Here is a 22,784-nt window from a genome sequence, read left to right on the forward strand (position 1 = left end):
AATCTTACCCGAGACTGCATGCTTAGAATAAGGAGCAAAGTATAAACAAGCAGAAGGAAGTGTAAAATACTTTTAACAAATAAACTGTTAAGATAGTTCAAGCAGGAGGTGTTCGAAAAAAACACCTGGCTGTTAATTGTCAAACTAGCGACCTGGGACACTGTACTGTCAGAACACCAGTGTTGTCGCATATGTAGGTAACCACGTTTGCAACACATACAAAATGTAGTGAAATACCCAGGGCGACAAATCACAACTTTGACAAAGGATGAACAGGATTTGTACAGGTAATTTTCAAGTATGGAATTATTTATTTGCGTGGGAATGTACTAATTGGTAGTTCAATAAAAACAAACAAATTCCACATAATCAAATGTATGTATTAAAAAATACTGATAACTAATATGGTCAACTCTACGGCCCCCATTCCACCAGGGTCTTGTGATATCCTTCGAATACACTAGAACATTCCGAAAAACTCAAGAAAGGAAACAGGAGAGGATGGAGGACAAATTAGTAACATAACACAGATGTATGTCTAATGCATGCAATTAGAAATAAAGTGCTCCAGTGCTTACAGAACCCCTGCTGCAAAGCTGAATTTTGACAAAAATATTGTTAGTTACATTATTAACATAACCAGTTATCAGAATTGGACAATGTCTATGAATAGGTTCAGCAGTATATCAAGTAAAGGAATATCGGTTAAACCCAAACATACAATCTGTACGTACTTCTCACAGCGGCGTCCAGTGTATCCTGCAACACAGGCATCACAGGTAGCCTGACCATCCGAATCCAGGAAACAAGTATCAGAAAAACTATTAAAAAAATGAAATTAGATTAAAAACAAATAAGTTGCATTATCCCAGAAGGTGCACGATTGGAGTTGGTTACTTCTACATTCCAAAACTAGAAAGAAGGTGGTTGCTTTGGCCATAAAAGCCAGCCAACTGGCAACCTGGCAGAGACTGGTACCCCATGCCTGCTGAGCCACTTTTGGCAGAACAGGTGTAATAGAAACTAACTGTAAAGCATAGGCAATACAGCAGTAAAATGGATTTTGGTTTTGTTAATTAAAATCAGCGTTCGAGATATTGCACCAATGTCCTTCAACCTTACCTCCTTAGCCCAACACAAACAGTGAGAAAAGTAAAAGCTACCAGAACAATATAAAACACTGAAAGAAAAGCGCACACTCTACGCTATGTGAGCACAGGGGCACAACACTGGTGAAACAAACATCAAAAGGGTGCAGACAGTAATTTGTGCGCCTATGGGAAAAAGAGTAACAAAAAATGCTTAGAAAAGTGGGAATTAAGATTAGAATGCATGAAGAAGTCAGTAGAAATATATCTGCAAGTGGAATTATGTTTAAACATTCTGATTAAGTAATTAGCACGTGCAGCAATTTTAAATGTCTCAGGGAAGTGGGTAGTACGAGTATGTCTCTTGGGAAAGTTAACATGTGTTCAATATGAACTGTATAGAAATGTAGATATTCGACTACGTAGAAGTACCTGATTTGGTTCATAACCACTGTTAAAATTAAAAGGTTGGAACTTCATGGTCCTCTACTATATATTTTGCTGAGAAGCTCTACATTGAAAATAATATTCCCACCGCACATTCAAGAAAATTGTGCAAAATAGCAGCAGGGCCTGCCCTACAACCTGGCAGACCCAAAATCACACAAGAAAACCATTTTATTGATTTATTGCAAGGGTGTCAATCTCTCAAAAGCCAGCCATCTACAATTTGAAGGCTGCTACAGGGACCCACAATTACATCTCAACAGCGGCGTCAGCTGTTGCGGAGTAAATAAAAGCTCCTTCTTGCATTTTTCTTAAAAAGGTTATAGTGCGGGAGATATGTTTAGATAAGACATTTGGTCTTGAACTCTGCCATAAAGCAGGCTGCCACCAAGGTTAGATCCCAATTGAAAACCATGTTCCCAAAGCTATAGAGGCTTTAAAGGGGTGATCTCCAAGTTATATCTTTTATTACTGGGATCCAATGCATGTTCAAAATGGCTAAATATACTAGAGTGGGAGAGGTCACTGGGCAGGCCAACCCCTCAGACGATGTGCTCTGTTGAGCAGAAATTAAATGAAATAAACTCATTTGATTAAGAGCACAGCTACTCAAACTAGAGTGTCCTGGCGCAAAACAGCAGGAAGAGTGGAGGGGTGTTGGAGAGGGGTTAGTTTTAAAAAAGCCAGGTTAAGATTCTTTCTGAAAGTTAGCAGGTGTACGGTTGATCTCAGAGGGTCTGGAAGACTGTTCCACATCCTTACGCCAAGGAAACCGAACGATCTTCCTCCTCAACCCCCCATCTCGCCTGGCAAATTTTGGAAACAAGGGCAAGGTTAGTATTTGTTGATCTTGGGGATCTAGTTGGGATGTAACGATTAATGCACTTATTCAGGTAGCATGCATCTAAGCCGTGTAAATCACCAAGGCTTTGAAGTCGATCTTTTCCTTCATACCCAGCCAGTGCAAGGACCTTAGAATGGGGGTCATACTAGATCTGGGTTTTGGCCTCACAGAGATATATGGATGCTTATCTTCTCTAAAGAGGAGGGAAATACAGTCTAAAACTTTATATTAATGGAACTACACCCCATCACGATTACACCACATGTACCCCAATGTTGGAGAGTTTGTGGAGCAGTGGAGAAACGTATGCATATCTGGTAGGGTTGTCTCATGTGAAAACATTTCTGGGTTGAGATGGCTGAGACTTTACAGAAAGTGTTGGGATACCCCATACTGCTGAAACCCAAAATAATGACCTTGGGGATTAGACCAAAGGGATATGACGGAATCGTTCCTGGTGATGGGATGCCTGAGAGCTGCAAAAACAACTGCTTTTAATTGGAAACTAACAAATCCGCCACCAGTTCCCAACAGTATCCTGATTGTGGACCTACTAGCTATAGAAAGGCTGTCAAGCAACAGAGGGCGCCCACCTGAGATTTGAGAGGCTATTGAAACTACTGTTGGAGGTGCTGAGCCAGGGACATTTACATTTGCTTTGCCCCCAAACCCTCTTAAGATGGTGTGTTAGATCTGTTGCATTATTAAGTTATTTCTGAGGGCTATTTGGGGACAAGGCTATTATGGCACCGTACTTCAATGAGACATCCGTGGTGAGGTGATGATTAATCAACCTTAAAGGGGCTGGGGTTGAGGAGTTCTTCATAGCTCAGTTTACTTGTTTTCTTTGGCTCCTTAGGTCTTTCGTTACCCATAGACTATTATGTGGTAACATTTTGTATGTTTATTGGAGACATCTGTTAAAGGTATTACAAATGCTCTTCTTTGTACTAATGCATATGTTGAAAATCTAATAGACAAATGTTTGTCAAAAACAAAGTTATGGGTTTGTGCCAACTATTAACATATAAATGCTGTTTTAAAAATAAAGATCAGCCAATTGGTTTCCTCTGGCAAAGCTTCCATTTTACATGTACTATGCAAGGTACCTTGCTGTTTGTTTTAAAATCGTGTGTGGAGTTTTGGCAATGGGGGAAAACTGATAAAGCATACGTGGCATCTTCACCTAGGGCAGAATAATCTTCTGGGATGATCCTCTATACTATAGCGTTGTTTACCATATTAAAAATACTCCTATTTCATTTTGAAATATAATGTACAATAGAGCATGCTAACTGCACACTTAACTTATTAGAGCAGCTGCACATACGGTATATTAGTGCACTTTACAATGAAGTGACAAAGTACACTAGGCAGGAGAGCAGTTAAATATGGAATACTAAAAATATAACGAAGACAAATGCAAACACTTCAAAATATTATTTTAAAAAAGGTGAATCATATTCAAAATATAGCTTAATCCATCAAAGCATACTTTTAGGGACACATTTCCTGCACTGGGCATACATTTCTGGTAGCACAGTGTAGGTATTGGTTAGCATTTCACATAGTTTGCTACCTTACAACAATGCAATGTCTTGTGGCTTGAATGGCCTAAGCCTATGCAACGTCCATGCATTTGTCGGTTTATACTCACCTACGAGAAATATACAACCCATTGCACAGCAGACCTGTTTGCTGCAATTAGACTACAAGGTGCCCTCCAAGAGACACTCAACAAAAAGGTAAATGTTACTTAACTGAAACCATCAAGTCTGTAGCTTGTAGTGCTTTAGATCACGTGCTGTGTAATTATTGCCATCTAAGGTTGGGTGTGGACGCTGCAAGTTGTTTTTATTCAAAGAAGAGATTTCAAGGTATCTCCCCTGAAAACCACAATGCAAAGCAGCAAAGCGTATTTAGAGGCAAAGGAATACTAATTCAGAAAGATAATGTTTAGACTCGTTCTTAGATGCTGTACAGTGAGCTTGCACCTGGGAGGAAGGGAGAATGTGACTCTACAGCAGCAAACCAACTGTTACAAACAATTGTTTGCAGCATGTGCTGCTGTAGATCATGCTGTGCATAAACTGAAAAGTAGTAGTTATCTCCTAAAGTAGTGGCTTGTGAGCAGCAAGAGAAGGAATTTGAAACAGTTTTAGAAACAGTTTGTCAGGCTTGGGTTTCTTGTAGGCATGAATGTCAGTACAGTTGTGCATAGCAGATGGGTGGGGGTTAGGAGATGACATTGCAACTTTACTGATATCTGGGAGTGGTATATTGTATTATAAGAACAAACTAAGCATCTTCACCTGGATAAATAGCTCCACGCCTATTCAGGCTTGAAGTTCACTAAACCTGCACAGAAAAGTGACTGTAATGCGGAGGTCCACTTTCTAGGAAAGGAACCGAAGTGTACTAGAGAGTAGTGGCTCAAATGGAGGCCCCATAAATAGTGTGAGGACAATTTTACGGTCAAATGAATAGACTGGTGGTGTTAGAGTTTGGGTAACTCCCAAGACCCTCCATAAAGGCTTTAACAATAGGCATTTTGGAAATGGGCTTGTGTTTCCTGTTTTGCACGTAAGCGGCGACAGCTGCTAGGTGTACACTTACGGAACAGAAGACTAGCCCTGACATTTTGTAGGCAAAACAAGTAGCAGATGATATCTTGTGCTGTGGCTACTAAGGGCTGTTTGTGAAGATGGTTACAATAATGGACACATCTTTTCCATTTAGCCACATAGCATGCCCGTGATGTGGGCTTTCTGGCTTCTTTGAGGATTTGCATACAATCCTCAGGAAACTATAGATAAGCACATTTTAGGACTTCACATGCCAAATTGCAAGCCTGAATGACCGGAGGTTGGGGTTGAACTGGCTTGATGCGGAGTGAGATCTCCGTACAGTAGAAGATTTTCGTGGGGCTCAATTAAAGTCTCCAAGAGTAGCGAGCACTACGGCTATGAAGCACAGGTGGGAGCTGTGAGGATTAACCTCACTGGCGCTTGCAACAACTTCCTCATTACATGTGGAATGGGTGGGGGGAGGGGGGGTGGAGCGCAAGTAAAGATTTTTGACCAGCTGATTCATATTTATAGAGGAACAAAGGTCCCAACATTAACTATAGAAACAAAATAATGTCTATGGCAACATAGAGTAGAGACTTATGCATAGTAATTGTATTGAATGTTTTTGATAGAAGAAAGCCAGAGACTGGCTTAAGAGGGAAAAAAAATATTCATATAGCCTTGCCCATTGAGTGTCAGTGCAGATACCTGGAGGCGAATCTTTGGCCTTTTGCTTTCTCATGTCTCACAAACAGGTGCTAGTATTACTGGAGAATGAGCGCTTCAATTTACTATTCATGCGTTTGTTGGTGTGTCCACTCCACGGAGATGTTCCGCTAAGTTGAATACCTGGTGCAAAATTGTCTGCGCTAGCATGAACAATTGAGGAGTGTGTGCGCCCCCTGTTTATGAAAGTAGTGCAAAGTGCTCATGTTGTCAGAGCAATTGAGCATGATCTTATTGCATTAGCGGTTGAAACAGCCTTGCAACAGAAGTTGAACTGCCATCAACTCAAAAAATATAATGTGCAGGAGATGGTGCAGTCAAGACAGTTGACCGGATTGTGAGCAGCGTTTTGTGTGCTCTGCGGCCCAATGAAAGAAACATCTGGGTTTTTTTTGGTTTAAAAAAAATAAAATTGCAGAGTTTTATATAGCGCGAACTTGACCCGAATCCAATCAGGTATCAGAGCGCTTTACATAGCAACAGTTACGTTACACGAGGACACACATTAATTTATTTTTTTTAGGCACGGGGAGATGAAGTGATTTGCCCAGAATCATAGGATGTTTTAGCGTCATTACCGAGACTCAAACCCAGTTCCCCCAGGTCCGAGGTCGAGCGCCCTAACCGTTAGGCCAACTCCTCTCCCCTTCTGTTGATGGTCAACTATGTTAGTGGTTGAGGGGAGGGTGAGGGGTGAGAAATGGCCTATCCATTAACAAGTACTTGTTGTCAACCATTGCAATTTGTGCAAAACACTGGATTCTACTAAAACTAGTTCGGACCCACTGTCCCTAACTTCTGGCTGTTGCCTTACAAGGTACTCTTGCAGAATGAGCATGTGAAAGTTGGTGTTTGTGATTAGTGCAATGCAAGATGCCATCATTCCCAACAGTTTCAAAAGTGAAAGTATGCGCTTTAGGTTGGGAAGGGCAGTAGAGAAAACGCAATAGAAGAGCGAGACAAAGTGAATCTGGGCAGAGTGAGGGTGAGCAATCAGAGAAAGGAGAGTAAGAAATACAAGAGACGTGACAAGCTGGATACATGCCACAATTCTTACAAAAATGTTTATATTGTCTTGTGTTTACATTTCAAGCTTTTGCCAGTCTACCATTGGAGTCTATTTTAATTCAAGATAAAAAAACAATATAAAATCACACTTCACAAAATTACCAGATTGAAAACTCGTTGAAGCTACTTCACATATCACACACATACCCATGTTGAGTTCTCAACAAACAGTTAAAAATGGTCCTGTGAGAAATGTTTAGTGCTGCAGCAAACTAAAAGCTCATTACACAGCAGAATGTGCTCTATACCAATCCAGACTGTGTCTGACGTGCACTGCAACACAAAGAATGCACATTGATGCCAGAGAGGTTCACATCATGGTATGCCTGCCAGTGGCACAGGTTCTCACTCTTTGGACTTCTTTCTCTAAGTATATCTGTGCAATATACAGCTCCACAGTTTACATGAGACTATTTATAGCAGGCGGTTCATTCATTGGGTAGAACTGGACTAAAGCGGCGGTGCTGTGATGATAAACCTAAGAGCAAAATATCCAACACTGGACCACTTCAGCAACCCACCTTCACAGCACCACCTTTGAAATACATGCTTGGTAGGAAGGGACAGGAGAAATTCAGATTTCTGGCTGAGCAGCAGGTCTGAGGGGCTGTACACAGCTATTGAAGGCAATAAACAATTCCACATACAGTAGCTGTATCCAGCAAAGAATGTATGCTGCCATTCACTGCTACTTACACTGCAGCTGGATATCTCTTGTATGCAGTCTGGTTAACAATTTAGATACACATGGTTTATGCAGCATTTGACTTCCTGCTCTTACTTCACTCTTATATGTGCAGTCATGTATGTTTCTGTCTGAGGGATTGGACTGAAACATACTGGCACTATGGACAGAATGCCAAATTAAGATATACATCAAAGCAGGTTCCTGAGTGAGAATGATGTAAGAACGATTTATAAAAGCAAAAACAACAGGCAATGCAAAAAGCATGAGTTTATTGGCATTCACTCTTATCTTTTGAAGTCCAGTGCACAACAGATGCTGGACACGCAATCTGATGCTATCGGAAAACATGTTGCCTCAGCAAGAAAAAGAGGGAGTGGACAGTGGCATTGTGGGCAAAAAGCCACCTGCCAGAGACAAAACTTTAGGGTCAATCAAGCACTTCAAGCAGAAACAAAGTGCAAATATGTGATGCCTAAAGCACTGCTTATGCCTTTCAAATGGACATATCCGAATATAGGTGCTTCTGTCCTGCCGAGGTACTGAGATTTGTTTATTATGGATTTGCCCCTTGGGCCTTAGCATTTGTCCTGCTGCGAACTCCCAGTACTGCCCTCCCATTACACTCAATAATCCGATGTACACTTTTTCCCTTGCTTTTGGTAAGAATTGGGAAAGGGGGTAATAAGTACCTCAATTTGCGAGCAGCTAGCAAAAGATCTTGCCGTTCAGAAAATGAAGGTTTATCAAAACGTTGCCACTGCTGTAGCGGCCCAAGTCGCAGTTCATCGGTCAGATCTATATGAGGTGGGAGAAAACTCGGGTCGTTTACTTGCTAAAAGATTAAAGCAGAAAGAGGTCACTAGGAGGGTGGAATCAATTCAGGATGAATCTGGGCAAATATATTCAGATACCGTAAAAATCTTGGAGATCTTTAATCATTTTTATACTCTGCTGTACTCAAATGAAGATCTTACTGAGATAGTAGGCAATTTTGTAAGGTTTTGGGGAGATAACGAGATTCTAAAATTAACTCCTGAACAAAAAGAAGGGCTAGAGGCCGATATCTCTATTGAGGAAATAGAGGCAGCAATGTTATCCCTTGGTGCAGGCAAGGCAGTTGGTCAAGACGGGATTCCTTTGGAATTCTTTAGAACCTTTTTTTCTTTTTTAAAAAATGAACTCTTGGCTACATTTCTAGATACTCAGAAGGGCTCACCCCATCTGTCCTGGCAGAAATCAATAATTACAGTATTTCTTAAAAAAGACAAACCTTCTGTGTTGCCTGCTTCATATAGACCTATCTCATTGATTAATGCGGATTGTAAAATTTACTCTAAAGTACTAGCGGCTCGTCTATCCAGCATTATTGCCACCCTGGTCACCACTTCAGCATGGGTTTATCACTGGCCGCGATACGTCTGCTCACGTTCGTCGTGTGATAGCATTGATGGACTGGGCAGAAGCTACAAAGACCCCTATTGGAATCATCCTGTTGGATGCCGAGAAGGCATTCAACAGGGTGTTTCCTTTGGGAAGTATTGCAGCTGAAGGGTTTTGGTCCAGGTATACTCTAAGCTATTAGGTCACTGTATCATTCACCTAATGCGTGTATACGCCTCTCGGGTAGAGAGTCAGAATCTTTCACTATCAGCCGGGGCACGCGGCAAGGCTGTCCTAGTTCACCTTTATTATTTGCCTTATATATTGATTTTTTAAAATCTAAATTAAATAAATCTAAAGACATTAAACCTGTTGAAGTGGGTGACATTAAGTATACAGCACTCGCATACGCAGATGATATTGTTATTCTTACTACTGATATTCCCTCTGCTCTGTCAACGATTGAACATCTTGCCTTGCAGTATGGGTTAATGTCCGGCTATAAACTAAACCTGAGCAAAACTCAGATTTTATGTGTGGGGTGTAACCCTCCGGATGGTATCTCTACCCTCTCGGAAGCTACTTATTTGGGAATCAAGCTATGCTCTCCTGTTAATAAAATCCCTGAAATTAACTTGAACCCAGTATTAGATAGAATTAATACTACCTTAGACAGAATAAACAATCTTCGTCTGTCACTGCACGGAAGGTCAAATGTTTTAAAGATGCTGGTGCTCCCCAAACTGTTATACCTGTTTAGAACTATACCACTGGAATTTCCAGCGATTTATTTTAAAAGGCTTGAGAACATCAGTTCTAGATTTTTATGGGATCATAAAAGGCATAGAAGGACATATAAAAAGATGGTGCTCCCTAGAACCGTGGGAGGCTGGGGGATTCCGTATTTTTAGTTTTATTATTGGGCGGCAGCATTGAAATTTATGGCTCCACTGGTAGTGGGAGATAGGGCTAAGCTGTTGCCCTGCCACAGCCCATCAATTTATGAATTTGGATTAGGGGAAAAGGCAAATTCCTGCTTGGTAAAATTTGCAGAACCCAGCTACTATAAAAAAACAAAGTTTAAAATTTATAAGGCAGCTTTCGCTATCTGGAGGAGGGTTAAACATTTCCTAGCTCTTCCGAGAATAAATGCCTATACCCCTTTTGAGGCTTTAGGGGTACTTCCACCAATTTTTCGAGAATATATTACTAGTAGATGGATGCAGAAAGGGATCTCCCGTCTAGGAGATCTGTCCAGAAGGCCAATTTTTATCCTTTACAGAGCTTAAATTACAATATGGCTTATCAAAATATGATTTCTTTAAATATTTGCAAATTCGCAGCTTCTGTAATACATTAGCTCCAGATGGTATGCACCAATTTAGAAAATTCCCCTTAATAGAACAGTTGGGGAAAAATATGCCTATAGGTTTTTTTTAATTCTATTTTGATAAGTTTAATGCCCGATGACTTACAGCTTTGCCAGGAAAGATGGAAAAGGAAGTTAAATATAGAGACAATTGCGTTAAATACCTCTCTTGCGTTGGCGAACGAAATTTTAATGACAGGTAGGATGTGTGCACAATATTATATGGCTATTTATGATTTATACTACACACCGGGCAAGATTGCGAAATGGGTTACAGGACCAGGAACTAAGTGCAATAGGTGTGGTACTTTAGCTGCAGATGCTCTCCACATGTTCCATTCATGTTCAAAACTGGAGGATCTTCTATCTTCAATTCAATCTTTTCTGGGTGTGGTAGTGGGATCACCAGTATACATTACTGGGGAGATGGTATTGTTAGGAATTAAAACAGATGCTGAAGCGCAAAGAAGATCGAAGTCCATAACTTCCTTTCTGTTTATCTGCATGGCGATTCTTCGCGCTTGTATTACGAAAGATCGAATCTCCTCTGACCCTCCGTCATTTTTTGTTTGGAGGGCCAGACTTTTGGCAACTTTTCCTATGGAATCTGCAATTTACAAAATAAAGGGGCTTAGAAGGAGCACAAGGGGCTTAAAAATCTGGAGGCCAATGACAGAATGGATTGAAGAGCCTGTAAGATAGGGTATATTGTGGGATACTGTGGGATATTATTTTTGTTGATTAATAAGCATTACTGGGGTCTGCTCTATTTTTATACCTAACTGGGGTTCTCGGGCCCGCGGTTCCTGCTCCCCCTTTTTGTATTTGTCTGCTGGTTTAGAACATTGGCCTATCAACTTACTATATTTGGATTCTTGATTTTGTTGTGCCCGGTAGGGTCGCCACCTAGACAATGTCTTTTATTTTTGTGATTTGTGACTGTTCCTTGTAAAAAATGTATTTTCAAAATAAAAAATAAAAATAAAAAAGAATGATGTAAGAACGATTTATAAAAGCAAAAACAACAGGCAATGCAAAAAACATGAGCTTATTGGCTTTCACTCTTATCTTTTGAAGTCCAGCGCACAACAGATGCTGGACACGCAATCTGATGCCATCGGAAAACATGTTGCCTCAGCAAGAAAAAGAGGGAGTGGACAGTGGCATTGTGGGCAAAAAGCCACCTGCCAGAGACAAAACTTTAGGGTCAATCAAGCACTTAAAGCAGAAACAAAGTGTAAATATGTGATGCCTAAAGCACTGCTTATGCCTTTCAAATGGACATATCCGATTATAGGTGCTTCTGTCCTGCCGAGGTACTGAGATTTGTTTATTATGGATTTGCCCCTTGGGCCTTAGCATTTGTCCTGCTGCGAACTCTCAGAACTGCCCTCCCATTACACTCAATCCGATATACACTTTCTTTCCCTTGCTTTTGGTAAGAATTGGGAAAAGAGGGTAATAAGTACCTCAATTTGCTCCCACTGCGGCTTGTCTTACCTGGAGAGCAGGCTGCCAGAGCTGGGGATTCACTATTGTGGGGCAACCCCAACAGGGCCAGCTTCCCCGCAGCATGGATCTTCTTGCTCTCTAACAGGTGAAGACTTATCTACAGTGCAGTTTAAGAATCCCATTTTACATTACCTATGGACCACATGTGAATCGGAAGGAATGATTCTGCAAATGAAAATAGGGTCTTGCAATTTAATCTTATATGTTTCACCATACTGGGTGTGAAGACTCATGTTTTGACCAGTTCTTTGAATTGGTCATTGGAGACTGTTAGAAGCGGGGTCTCCAGTTGGCCAGAGTCTTCAACCCAGTCCAAGTAGGGACCGCTGATTCCGACAAGGTAGCTTGGCGCGAGGCAGGTAGGCACGCACAAGGCAAAGTGTAAAGTGATTGTGCAGCACGCATCCACCCTGACACAGTAAAGCACACACAAAGGAAACACTACTTCAGTTGTAGGCAAAACTGGTGGTTATCTTTATCTTAGGTCCAGGAAAAATCAGTCAAAGACATACACGTATCATCTGGACTTTCCTCGTGCAGAGAACCATAACCATAATGTATAGGCTCAAGGAGTCTCAATCAATACTTCAGGTAAGATCAACAATAAACATATCCCACAGCAGTTAGGAGTTCTCAAATTGGGCTACTTGCTGACAGTGTCTGTGATAGGGGAAAAGAAAAGTACACTTGTAGCACCAGTAGTAGTGTAGTTCCAGGCGTATAGAAAGTCACTCGCAAAGGTAAACAAGTCTTTTAATAAGGTGGGCTTCCAGGGCTGTTATGCTCCTGCTGTACTTTACAGTCCAATGCCACTACAGGGTAAAAACGGGTGTGCCCAATGCTTTAATGCCCATGAAATCACTCACGGGGCCCAGGTACCGCAATGTCTCACTATGCGAGTACGGGCCGTGAGTGAGAGGATCGCTGAGGTGGAGGGGAGAAGATCTTGCGGTATGGAATGCCCCTAAATAGTCCCTGCAGCCCCCGCAACCTGCCTAAGTCTATTCTACCCCCGGTGGCAGCCTGGCTTGACACGCTACCGTTACCTGGGCTGGCGCTGACTCGAGGCTTCCTTGGACTTCAGGGACGCGGGGCCCTTGACGAAGCAGCACAGGGGAGGGGCGGCGCAGCCCTTCCGGGTTGGAGCACGGCCGCACCTCCCGGCTTCAACGCAGACGTCCCCCCATGGATTCTTGTTGCCGGGCAACGCCGAATCTCCACGCGGCGTCCTTGCTACCAGCAGGCGGGTTGTAGCTCGGACTCGTGGCGGTGATTTCCAGGGCAGAACTTGTACCGCACCTCACTGACGAACTTGTGGCTCGCGGCAGTGATATTTGGCAACACAGCGCTTTCCTCGGCAGCGCTCTCGGTGGCACACCGTGCGTTCCGGGCCCCGGGCTGGCGGCGGTGATGATTACGGAGGCAGTGTCTAAGTCCAGCTAGTGCAGACACCCGCGCACGGCGCCACGGGTTATTACGGCCACGCCACACTCTCCAGCCACAGCGCTCCAGCGCTATGCAGTACAGTCAGGTTCTGGGCAGCGGCGGTGATTTAGAGGCGATAGGAATAACCTCACACACTCAGTGCTGCAGAGCCAGTTCAGGCAAAGAAGGAAGCGTGGTAGTTCTTAGGTATTCCCCCACCAGGTAGGGGAGCAGTCAGCAGGTTGCGTTGGAGACACTCTGCTGATGTTATTCCTGGGTCCCTTCTGGCAGGGCAAGATCAGCAGGCAGGCAGGGCAACTCAGCTAGCTTGGGGAGCAGTTCCTGGGAACAGTCAGCCTCAGCGGTGTAGCAATTTTCCTGGCCCTGCACTCTCCACTCCTGCAGAGAGTTATGCTGGTCCAGTAGTGTAATAGGAATATCTGGTTCCCACCCTTCCTTTTATACCCTTAAGTCAGGTGACCAAAAAGGCGGCAAGTTCTGGCGGCAACCTGGGGGGGGGGGGTTGGAAGGTTCTGGAAGAATCTAGGGACTCTGTGGTGTTCCCTGTTCCCTTTGTTCTGTCTGTCTACGGTGACAAGAGGCGGGCCATCAGTTACAGTAGCATCCAGTCCCAGCCTATTCCAGCTACTAGTGCGCAGACAGGACGGTGGCCTCACCGCAGAAGCAGGGGCCGGTGGCAGACATATTTTTAGGAGAGAACACCTGCACCTCAGCACTGTTTAGCAGCGGTAAGGCGCCCAGAGTCTTATGTCCAACAAAAAGGTCGGTCAGATAAGAGGCAAAAAGGGAAAAAAAATGTAGGGGGAAGACCACCCTAGGGCTGACAGTTCTAACAGAGACCGAGCATGTTTTTAATGAATCGGGAAGAATTGTACAGATCACTCCACTTTAGAGTGTCTCAATAAGCAAGTCTTTTTACTCTTCCTCAAACATGGCGTTCGACTTTGTGGTGTTAAAGCATGTTTGACAGGAAATGACTCCAAAGAGGCGTCATCGAGCAGGTCCACATTGTGATTGTGCCAAAGGTAGTCCCCATTATCCATGGGCAGTGCGTTGCCAGGAGTCTAGCTTGATGTGGTTTGCAAAGAAGAAATCCCCGGCGCTATATAAACAAGACGCGGGCATGACCGAGGTTTCTTGCCCGTCCGTATTGCAGATACGCCCCTTTGAACCTGTGCTTACTGTTATTGTGGTTGTTGCTTCTTTACCTTATTGGGTTATAATCATTACGGTGCTTGCAATGGGACGTCTGCTTGGTCCAGATTGATTTTAGAAGATTCTGCGTGGAATTTACTTTCATCTGCATAATAGATACAGTGGCAGAGCTGGACGCTTTTAAAGTAGGACTAATATGATCTAGTTATTGAGTGCTCGCTATTCCTTATTAAACAGCGCTACAATTTATATAATTCTTTATTGGACGCGGATAAGCTTACCTCTAGGGAATCCTAGAACCGAAATATACTTTATGGAGAGATTCTGACTCCACCTATTTCTATTGCCCTGAAGAAGTCCCTCAAGGGGACGAAACGCGTCGGCTATTCTGTGTGTTGAACGCTGTGTTTCAGCAACGTGAAATTAAATTGAAACAATAAAAGAGAGAGAAACAGGAATGAATTCAAGAATTCTCTTTATTTGATATGGACGTCAAAATGATTCTTTTTGACTTAATTTTTCTCTGAGTGGTGCACCTGTGCTTTAGTTTTGAATTGTTACGTTCCTTTTGGAATAAGTACTGTGATAGTGGGTACTATACAGTGTGCACACAGATCCCATTGAATACAAAAGGGATATTATGTAAGGAGTGTAAAAACAGGTTAGGTGCTGTTCTTTGGAAGGTTCCACTATCAGGTTCTCCTTTTCTTTATGCGGTTTTCAAAGAAGACTTTGCAATCTTCCTCTATTCCAAGATGGCCTTAGAGGGATCTCGTCTAGGCTCAGTGCCATGGTACCAAGGCTCAGCCTCTGGAGTTCAAGGAGTCTCTGGCACTGAAAATGTTTTTGGGCATCAGGACTAGTGGGCAGCACCACCTTTTCAAACCTTTTTGCAGAAATTCAGGGGTCAAGGCATGGCTCTCTTGAGCCATTCATTGTCCTGAAACCGGGATCCAGTTTGAGGATGAATCCCAGAGGAATATCCTCTGTCTGAATTCTTGTAGTCCTCATACCAGTGCTCTTTGTGGCATGCCTGCCCTATCTCATCACCAAGTTGTAATCATTGTTTGAATCCATGCCAAACAGTGAATGAAGTGTATGTGTCCTGCCTTGTGGAGGCAGCTGATTGAGTGGAGGAAGTGGCACCTCGACAGCAGACAGTCGTGGCCTCAGTCGAGATCGAACATATGGCGACTCGGAGTCAGTGAGTACAATCGGTACCTCGTCTTCCAGCATGGATGAAGTCTGCTTCGGCTTCAAAGTTTTGGGAACCATCATGGACTGTGGCACAGGAGGTGGGGTCGGAACTGAAACTGGAGGTTCACCCCGTGATGGACTCCAAAGGTCCAACTGGCACCAAGGGCGGGTGGGATTCCAGATGGATGGCCTCCCAGGTCCATGGGGCCTGATGGAGCATTAGAAGGAGTCAGCAAATATACAAATAGTCGTAACAAGGCTTGAAAATTCTTCGATCTGCTTTAGAGCGGCAGACGATCCTGTAAACTCTGGTTGTTCCGGAACAAGTTATGGGATAGGCTCCAACATCGAATAACTTCAAGAGCGAGATATATGGTGCTGTCCAACGCCTTGTTTAGGAGAATGTGAGCAGCGGGAAGGGGCAGAGTTCCACTTAAATTTATTGTGCTTTTTCTTTGACTTACCCGATGACTCTGATCAAGATGAAAACCGACCTCTGGAACGACTCCTGCGACTTTTGGAACTTGAATGGGACCAAACTTTTGACTTGTTTTGGCCTTGTCACAGTCTCTTCTGGTGCTTAGCGATATAGAGTTTAGCCTTGTGCTCTTGTATGGCCTTCTGGTTCATCGAATTGCAATCAAGTGCAGGCCTTAAGAGTCGTGACTCGACACCAGGCACCACAGGCAAATCTGATGAGGACCTGTCAGTGTCAATCAAAAGAGAGGGGCCAGGAGCCATAAGGGTCCAGCCACCAATGCGCCTCACTCTAAATATTCCTACAAATATAAGGAGGCTGTCCCTGAAGTGTGTAAGGAAGAACAAAGGAAAGGTTGTAATATCAATTAATTCTGGTGCCTTACACATCCAGAGAAGTGTCATGCTTCATCATTGGGCTTCTGCTCCTCTGCCGGCGCTGCAATGTCCAACGAGCCCTGCAGAAGGGCTCTTTATTGGAGATCTTCACTTTTGGCAGTTTTTGGTGACAGCAGGAATGTGAAAGTAGGGTAGTGTGTGTAATAGTGTATTAAAACTACCTAAGGTGTGCCGTATATTTTTCTTTATCAAGTGGTACCTTTGGTAGGGATGAAAACAAAGATGCGAGTACCGTGATTGGGAAACTTATGAGCCGTGACAGTACCACAGTGTTCAATATTAGTTTTTTCTCTTTATTCTTAGGTCGACATGTTTCACGCCTTGGCGTGGCGTTTCTTCAGGACCAGAACAAAGAACCTCTACCCTACACTCAAGCGGGATACGCATCTGAGGTGCAAATGAGGAAATAAATTGATTCACTATACCATTGTATATGCTGAATCTAAATCCCAAAATCCAACCCATCTGGTGTTGGGGTGATTGCCCCTTAGATTGAGGCAGAGGACCACATCCTAGCTGCGGTACAATTAGTCCTATGCAGCTGCGCGTTCAAGACTTACCCTCTCTGCTGAGAGGATCTGTCACAGACATTTGTTTGAGATAGTTCTTAAAGGGTTTAAAACCCGACATTTTGGGAGGTGATATTTCACTCGCTCTCTGAAATTTTTGACTGAGGTAAGGGTTTCAAAGAGACAAAAGGTAGCTCAGGATCTGCATCGGATTGTGCAGAAAGAAATGAACTAACACCAGCGTGCAGGAGTGGCACCAATATAAGCCCTGCACAGCATTGACGGAACGAGTCAGCGCGGAGAAGCATGGCACCACCTACTGGCATGCAGAGGTACTGCTGAAAAGTTTCTGGATCCAGGCTGAAGCCTGGGGAATACTCAAAAGGTGAGGAATCAACAGCTAGAAGTCGCTGTCAGAATTATTCTTTTTGGGAGGTAGTGTAATTGCAAATTGTATTTATATAGTTCTTACTACCACTGACGAGGCCTTGAAACGAGGCATGTAAAGGTGTTAGCAGCTGAGCTGCTGTGTGCATGCTTTTAATGGATAGTTACAAAAATATTTGTATTAAGTACAGTTTGCATGTAACTAAAATCAATATTTTGGAAGCACTTATTTTTATCATAAACCTAAATCTTTTTGCACATTTCGTGGCAGCTTAACACTGCTTGCAATAATGCATTTCCCTCCGATTAGTTTAACTTGCATTTATTGTTCATTTAAGGTGTATTTTATTTTAGACGCAGTTACCTGAAAGCGATAGCCCAACAAAATAGTTACAGAATAATTATGTTTAGCCACACATTTGACCCCACGCTCACTTGCCCTGTTCTCACTTTACTCATGATCACAGTTTCTAAACTTTTGTTTAAATACACTTCGACTGATGGTCTAACCCCCTATACACTCAGAAATGACTAGTTACCAAGTGACTTGCATTTTGCACATTATGGAACTCAGTCACAAAACAGCTGTACAGCAGTTTTTATATTGATTGCCAAAATCCTGGAAAATTGAATCAGGGTTTGCTGACTCTAAATGTCACTTGTGAGCTACGAAAGTTCATCAGTACAACATATTTTAAACTGTGCAAGCATATGGAAGTGAAAGAATTTGCATTTCCAAGTGTTTGGGAGAGCAGGCCTTCTGGGAACACTTTCCAATCAAGGCAAGACATGACAGCATTCAAATTAGACCAAAAAACAAAGTTCTATGGCAAAAAACAGGTACTCACCGGCGCCGGGGATCAATGTATGGGCAGGCACATGGCCTACACGCGTCTGAAGTGCCACGGGTTGGGTCTCCAAAGAAGCCTGCTTTACACTGGTTGCACTGAGGACCTTCTGTGTTGTGTTGACAATTCTGGATAAAAGAGAAATGAAAAATAAAGACCAAATGTTAATGGTATTGCTTGCTACTGTATTTTGCAATGAAACAGACTGGTAAAGGAGTGCTTTTTTGATAGGAAGCGCAGACAAATTTTATGATAACCCACTGACCTGAAAAGCTCAGGCACTCTGTCCCTTCTCTTTTAAATTCTAAAAAAATCATTTCCAACTCACCAAACAGTAGCCTGTCACACTGTCACAGGAACTGGCATGTCCATTGCAATTACAACCAGAACAGGTACCCAGGAACGGCCCCCCAGGAATTCTATCAAATTGAGGGGCACATATTTCGCAAGACAGTCCAGAGTAACCTGCAGGGCATCTGTAACAAAGGAAGACAGATTACTGGAAAGAGAAAAAAGGTTTCTCATCTGATCTCCCACTGACCCTAAGATCATACCAGCTAGAAAGAGCAAAAAAACTAAATAGAACATGCAGCCAACAAACTGAAAACTTAACAGCAAAAGCTAGGTTGTATTCTGTGAACCCGGGCAATACCACAATAAAGATTTTTTTGTTTGTTTGTTTTATAAAGCGCGAACTAGACCCAAAGGTATCAGAGCGCTTTACATGAGCACCAGTTGCTACAAACTGACGCATTCATTTTTTGTTAGGCACGGGGAGATTAAGAGATTTTCCCAGAATCACAGGACATTGATCGTCCCTGCAGAGACTCGAACCAGGTTCCCCAGCTTAGAGATCGACCACTCCAGCCATTAGGCCACACCCTCTAAACGGGAGTTTAACTACAGCAGAGCTCAGCCGTTTAGAATGGCTCTTATGTAGGAAGAGTAAAGCCTTCTCTACATGGCTGTACAAGTTAAAAGTAGATACTGGGTAAACACAAGTGAAATATACAGCTTGGGGTGCATACATTCTTTGGTACATTTAGTGAGTCCTGATTTTCTGCCATAATTTTCTACTCTGGTCTTGTTTATATTTTTAATTCTCGCAGACCTGCGTTGCAGCGCGCATCGCTGCTCGCGTCTGCGAGACATATTGTGGGTGAGTATATTTCAGAAGGGGGCTTGAAGCCCCACCCCTCATTTGGTACCGTCACCATTTATGGTAAACTGTGGCTTCCCGTTGAAAATGAGGCTTCTAGGTTACCACCCTTTGTCCTTTTGGGATGGCCTATCCGGACTGGGTCTCCTGCTTCACGGCTGTCGTGAAGCAATTTCTTATCTCAGAGGCGTGTTATGTAAACAAGCCTCTGAGATCCAGTCCTGATGGTCCTCCCAAAAGGAGACAGGGCGCCGTGTGTTTATTTTTGTATCCTGCTTTCGCTTTCACTGAAAATGAAAGCACAATGCAAGTATAAACAGCGCTATGGCGAGCGCTTTTTTTACTTCCTGTGAGGTCAAGGATCACAAAGGCAGAAAAGATAGCTGATAAGACGACGGCAGCATTCAAGAGCCGCACGAGAAAGACAGATGAATAGAAACATAGTGAGATGGAGAATGAGAGAAAGATGGGGAGAGAAAAAGATCGAGTGAGGAAGAAAACCCACTTTGCCTACTGTTCCTTGCTGCCTCGGACAGAAAACCAGACTTCAGTGATGATACCTGAACACCCAACTACTCTGTCTATTGGGTGTCAGAGTGTGTCAAGATAAAGTAACCAAACCTTCAAGCACATCACTAAGTATTACAAAGGAGTAGTAGGAAGGATAAACTGCACTCTTGTACCCAGAAGCATTAGAAACAAGCATTTGCAATGCAATAGGTCTCGCATTTACGCGAGTTTAAGCTATTGGCATTGTAAATGACAATGCCTTTTATTTATGTTTCATAAACCAAAATATAAATAAAAGGCATTGTCATTGGCAATGCCAATTGCTCAAACTCATGTAAAAGTGAGACCTATTGCATTGCAAATGCTTGTTTGTCATACAATCAGATTCTCAAAATGTTCTTAAAACGGTTAGTGACCTTTGTAGGCCAATACCGGTATTGCTTAAAACAACAGGATTACCTATTTTGGGAGGATGAGATTCACGCTGTTAAGTTTGGCCGTCCGGGCCAGATGTATAAATTCCTTTTGCAGTCTCAACCTCCTGCAATTCACAAAATCAGAGTTTGTGACCACAAAAGTTTTTTTTTATATATACTAAACTAATTTAGTGATCCATTCTGAATCACAATAGCATGTATCAGTGGTTTGCGACCACACCTCAAAGTAGGTGATAACTGATTTGCAGGGAAAAATGTCCACGAGTGTCAACAACCTTGAGGGAGGGGAGTGGGCAGCGGTCCAGTGGACCACTGACTATTCCTTCTGATGTTTTTTCAAACAAGAATTTCTTTCTTTTTTAGTTTTTTTTTTTAAATAAAGCAGCCCATGTTGCTTACATGGGCTATTTATAAAACAAGCAATGGCACAGCCAATTGGTCTAGGCAAAGCGACCGCTATTGGTGTTGTCAATGTTTTTTAGTCGTGTTGTATAGCAGCAACGCTTCTGTTCAGCATGGCTGAAAGTCCTGGAAAAAAACACTAGAGCTTGGTCAGCACCGATTGGGTCATAGCACTTTTTTTGTCTGACACAAGGGGTGGGACAAGGAATAACACAGGGGGCGGGCAATCTACAATAAGGGAGTGGGTGGAGAGCAGTTGGGCAGAAGGTAAACAAAAAGCACTATAATGCGGTCAGTGGTGTCTGCCTCCTAGCACTCTGTTTTGAGTGGAGCAGGGGAACCAACACGACAATGGGAGGGAGCAGACAGACAGGGATCTGCTTTTGCATTCAGGAGCAACTGCTGTACACAAAGGAGCCACATCGATTAGCACTGATTAGCGCCAGCTCCCCCGCCCCGCTCCCTGTCAGAGAGGATTCTAGCAACACACACAAAAGATATCCGAACAAAACAAAAAAATTAACAAGAAAATAGACCACACTAATGAAGGTGGGCAGGTTGTGGGGGATGAGATGAAACATGGGCTGCGGAGGTGTAGAAGAAACGAACAGGGGCAGCGGGGTGGAAGGGTGAAAAAAGCAACATGGACGGGGATATGGGAGAATGCCTGAAAACACAAGCACTCGAATGGAATGCTTGAACACAAATACAAAAATAACTCCAAAAAAAGGGAGTAGTTAAAGGGCATAGGTACTTGGTCCATGCTCCAGAGGAGGGCCAAACACAAGAAGAGGACATGATGCATGCATGCCTTCACAAACGGGAACGAAGCAAATGAGAGAGACACTGAAGCTGACCAATGGTAAGCTATGGGAGGCTGTAAAACCATTGATTGTAAACAAAATGTCTCAAAGAGACCACACGTGCTGTCTAGCAGAGATATAAAAAGATGTTTCATGTTAGGGAATGCAAACACAGGGATGGTAGACTTTTCCTTGCTGGCCACCATTGGTGGGTTTGTAACCAATCACGAGTGGTTGAAAATTGCAACTTGCCTAATTAATATGCATTAGGCAAGTTGTTTTACGATCCCCAACAACTACAGATTTAGCAATGCAACTTATCAGTACTTGGGTTGCATTGCAAAGTCAAACAGTCTGAGCGCCATCTGCAACACTTTTTGCAACCTATCTTAGTACATCGGATTCTTGGAAACTACATAAACAAATTAAAAAGTAGAGGGTTCAATAGCAATGTTGTTAATACATTATCAAGATTTCCCATGGTTAAATTACACTGTTTGCAGACAAGTACCTGAATACAATCAGCACTTTAACACTGAAGAGCCTCTGTCTATTTATGCCAAGGAATGCAAAAGTGGATGGGTTACCTTTTCCCACATTCAATAGTTATGGACATCATTTCAGTGCTGGGTTAACCTGAATAAATGCACACTTTGGTCTCACTTAGCCCACCCACAACGGTTCCTTCCATTAACCTTGAAACTTTTCAAACTAATGAACTGTAGACATAGTACCTGCATTCCTCCACGCTATGGGCATTACCCAGGCTGGTGAACTCCACGGTAGTGGTGTCCATAGCCACATCACTCAGCCCAACGCTTGCCATCTTATTGTCGTATACTGTCTGGATCATTATGCTGTCCAAGTTCTGCAGGGTCATCAGCAGGTCCTCTCGGGTCACTGGCGCACCGGACTCATGACGCCAGTTTTCCTGTGCAAGAACAGATTGATAATGTCAGACATACATAGGAAATACCCCTAGACTTGGTCTGTGAAAAAGTTCAGGTGGCTTGTATCACTAGCAGTAATTTCCTTTTTACAATCAAGCTATAGACAGCGAAAATTATCTGTTCCAAATTGCATTGCATACAATACAGAACTGAAGGCTTTGAGTCAGCCTTCTGCTAATGACTGGATGGCTTTTGTGTTTATCTCAATCTTCTGGCCGTTACTGGGTGGTTTCCTTCCGATTTTTGTTTTTATCCCTTCCTTAAGCATAACTTCTTTATCTTTTTTTTTAATTGGTTAAGGAATAACCTTTGACCGCTGATGCCATGCAACTATTTTTCTGTAGTTTAATTCTTCTTTAGCACTTGATGGGAGTGCACTCCTGCCTTTCTGCGAACAGAGTACACGCACAATC

General features: G+C 43.0%; 1 protein-coding gene across 18 annotated transcripts in view; it reads right to left on the minus strand.

The window, feature by feature from the left end:
* Positions 1-22,784, minus strand: part of HSPG2 (heparan sulfate proteoglycan 2) — a 903,404-nt gene that overhangs the window by 540,779 nt on the left and 339,841 nt on the right. For all 18 annotated transcript variants that reach the window (XM_085608925.1, XM_085608919.1, XM_085608917.1 and 15 more), the window contains 4 exons: positions 22,156-22,352; positions 18,439-18,586; positions 18,111-18,238; positions 735-821 (listed from right to left, as the gene is read on the minus strand). In XM_085608925.1, the coding sequence (XP_085465051.1) occupies positions 735-821; positions 18,111-18,238; positions 18,439-18,586; positions 22,156-22,352 (560 nt within the window). The remainder of the gene's footprint in view (positions 1-734; positions 822-18,110; positions 18,239-18,438; positions 18,587-22,155; positions 22,353-22,784) is intronic.

The sequence above is a fragment of the Triturus cristatus genome, chromosome 1_2, assembly GCF_964204655.1.
Source record: "Triturus cristatus chromosome 1_2, aTriCri1.1, whole genome shotgun sequence".
In the NCBI taxonomy this organism is placed as follows: domain Eukaryota; kingdom Metazoa; phylum Chordata; class Amphibia; order Caudata; family Salamandridae; genus Triturus; species Triturus cristatus.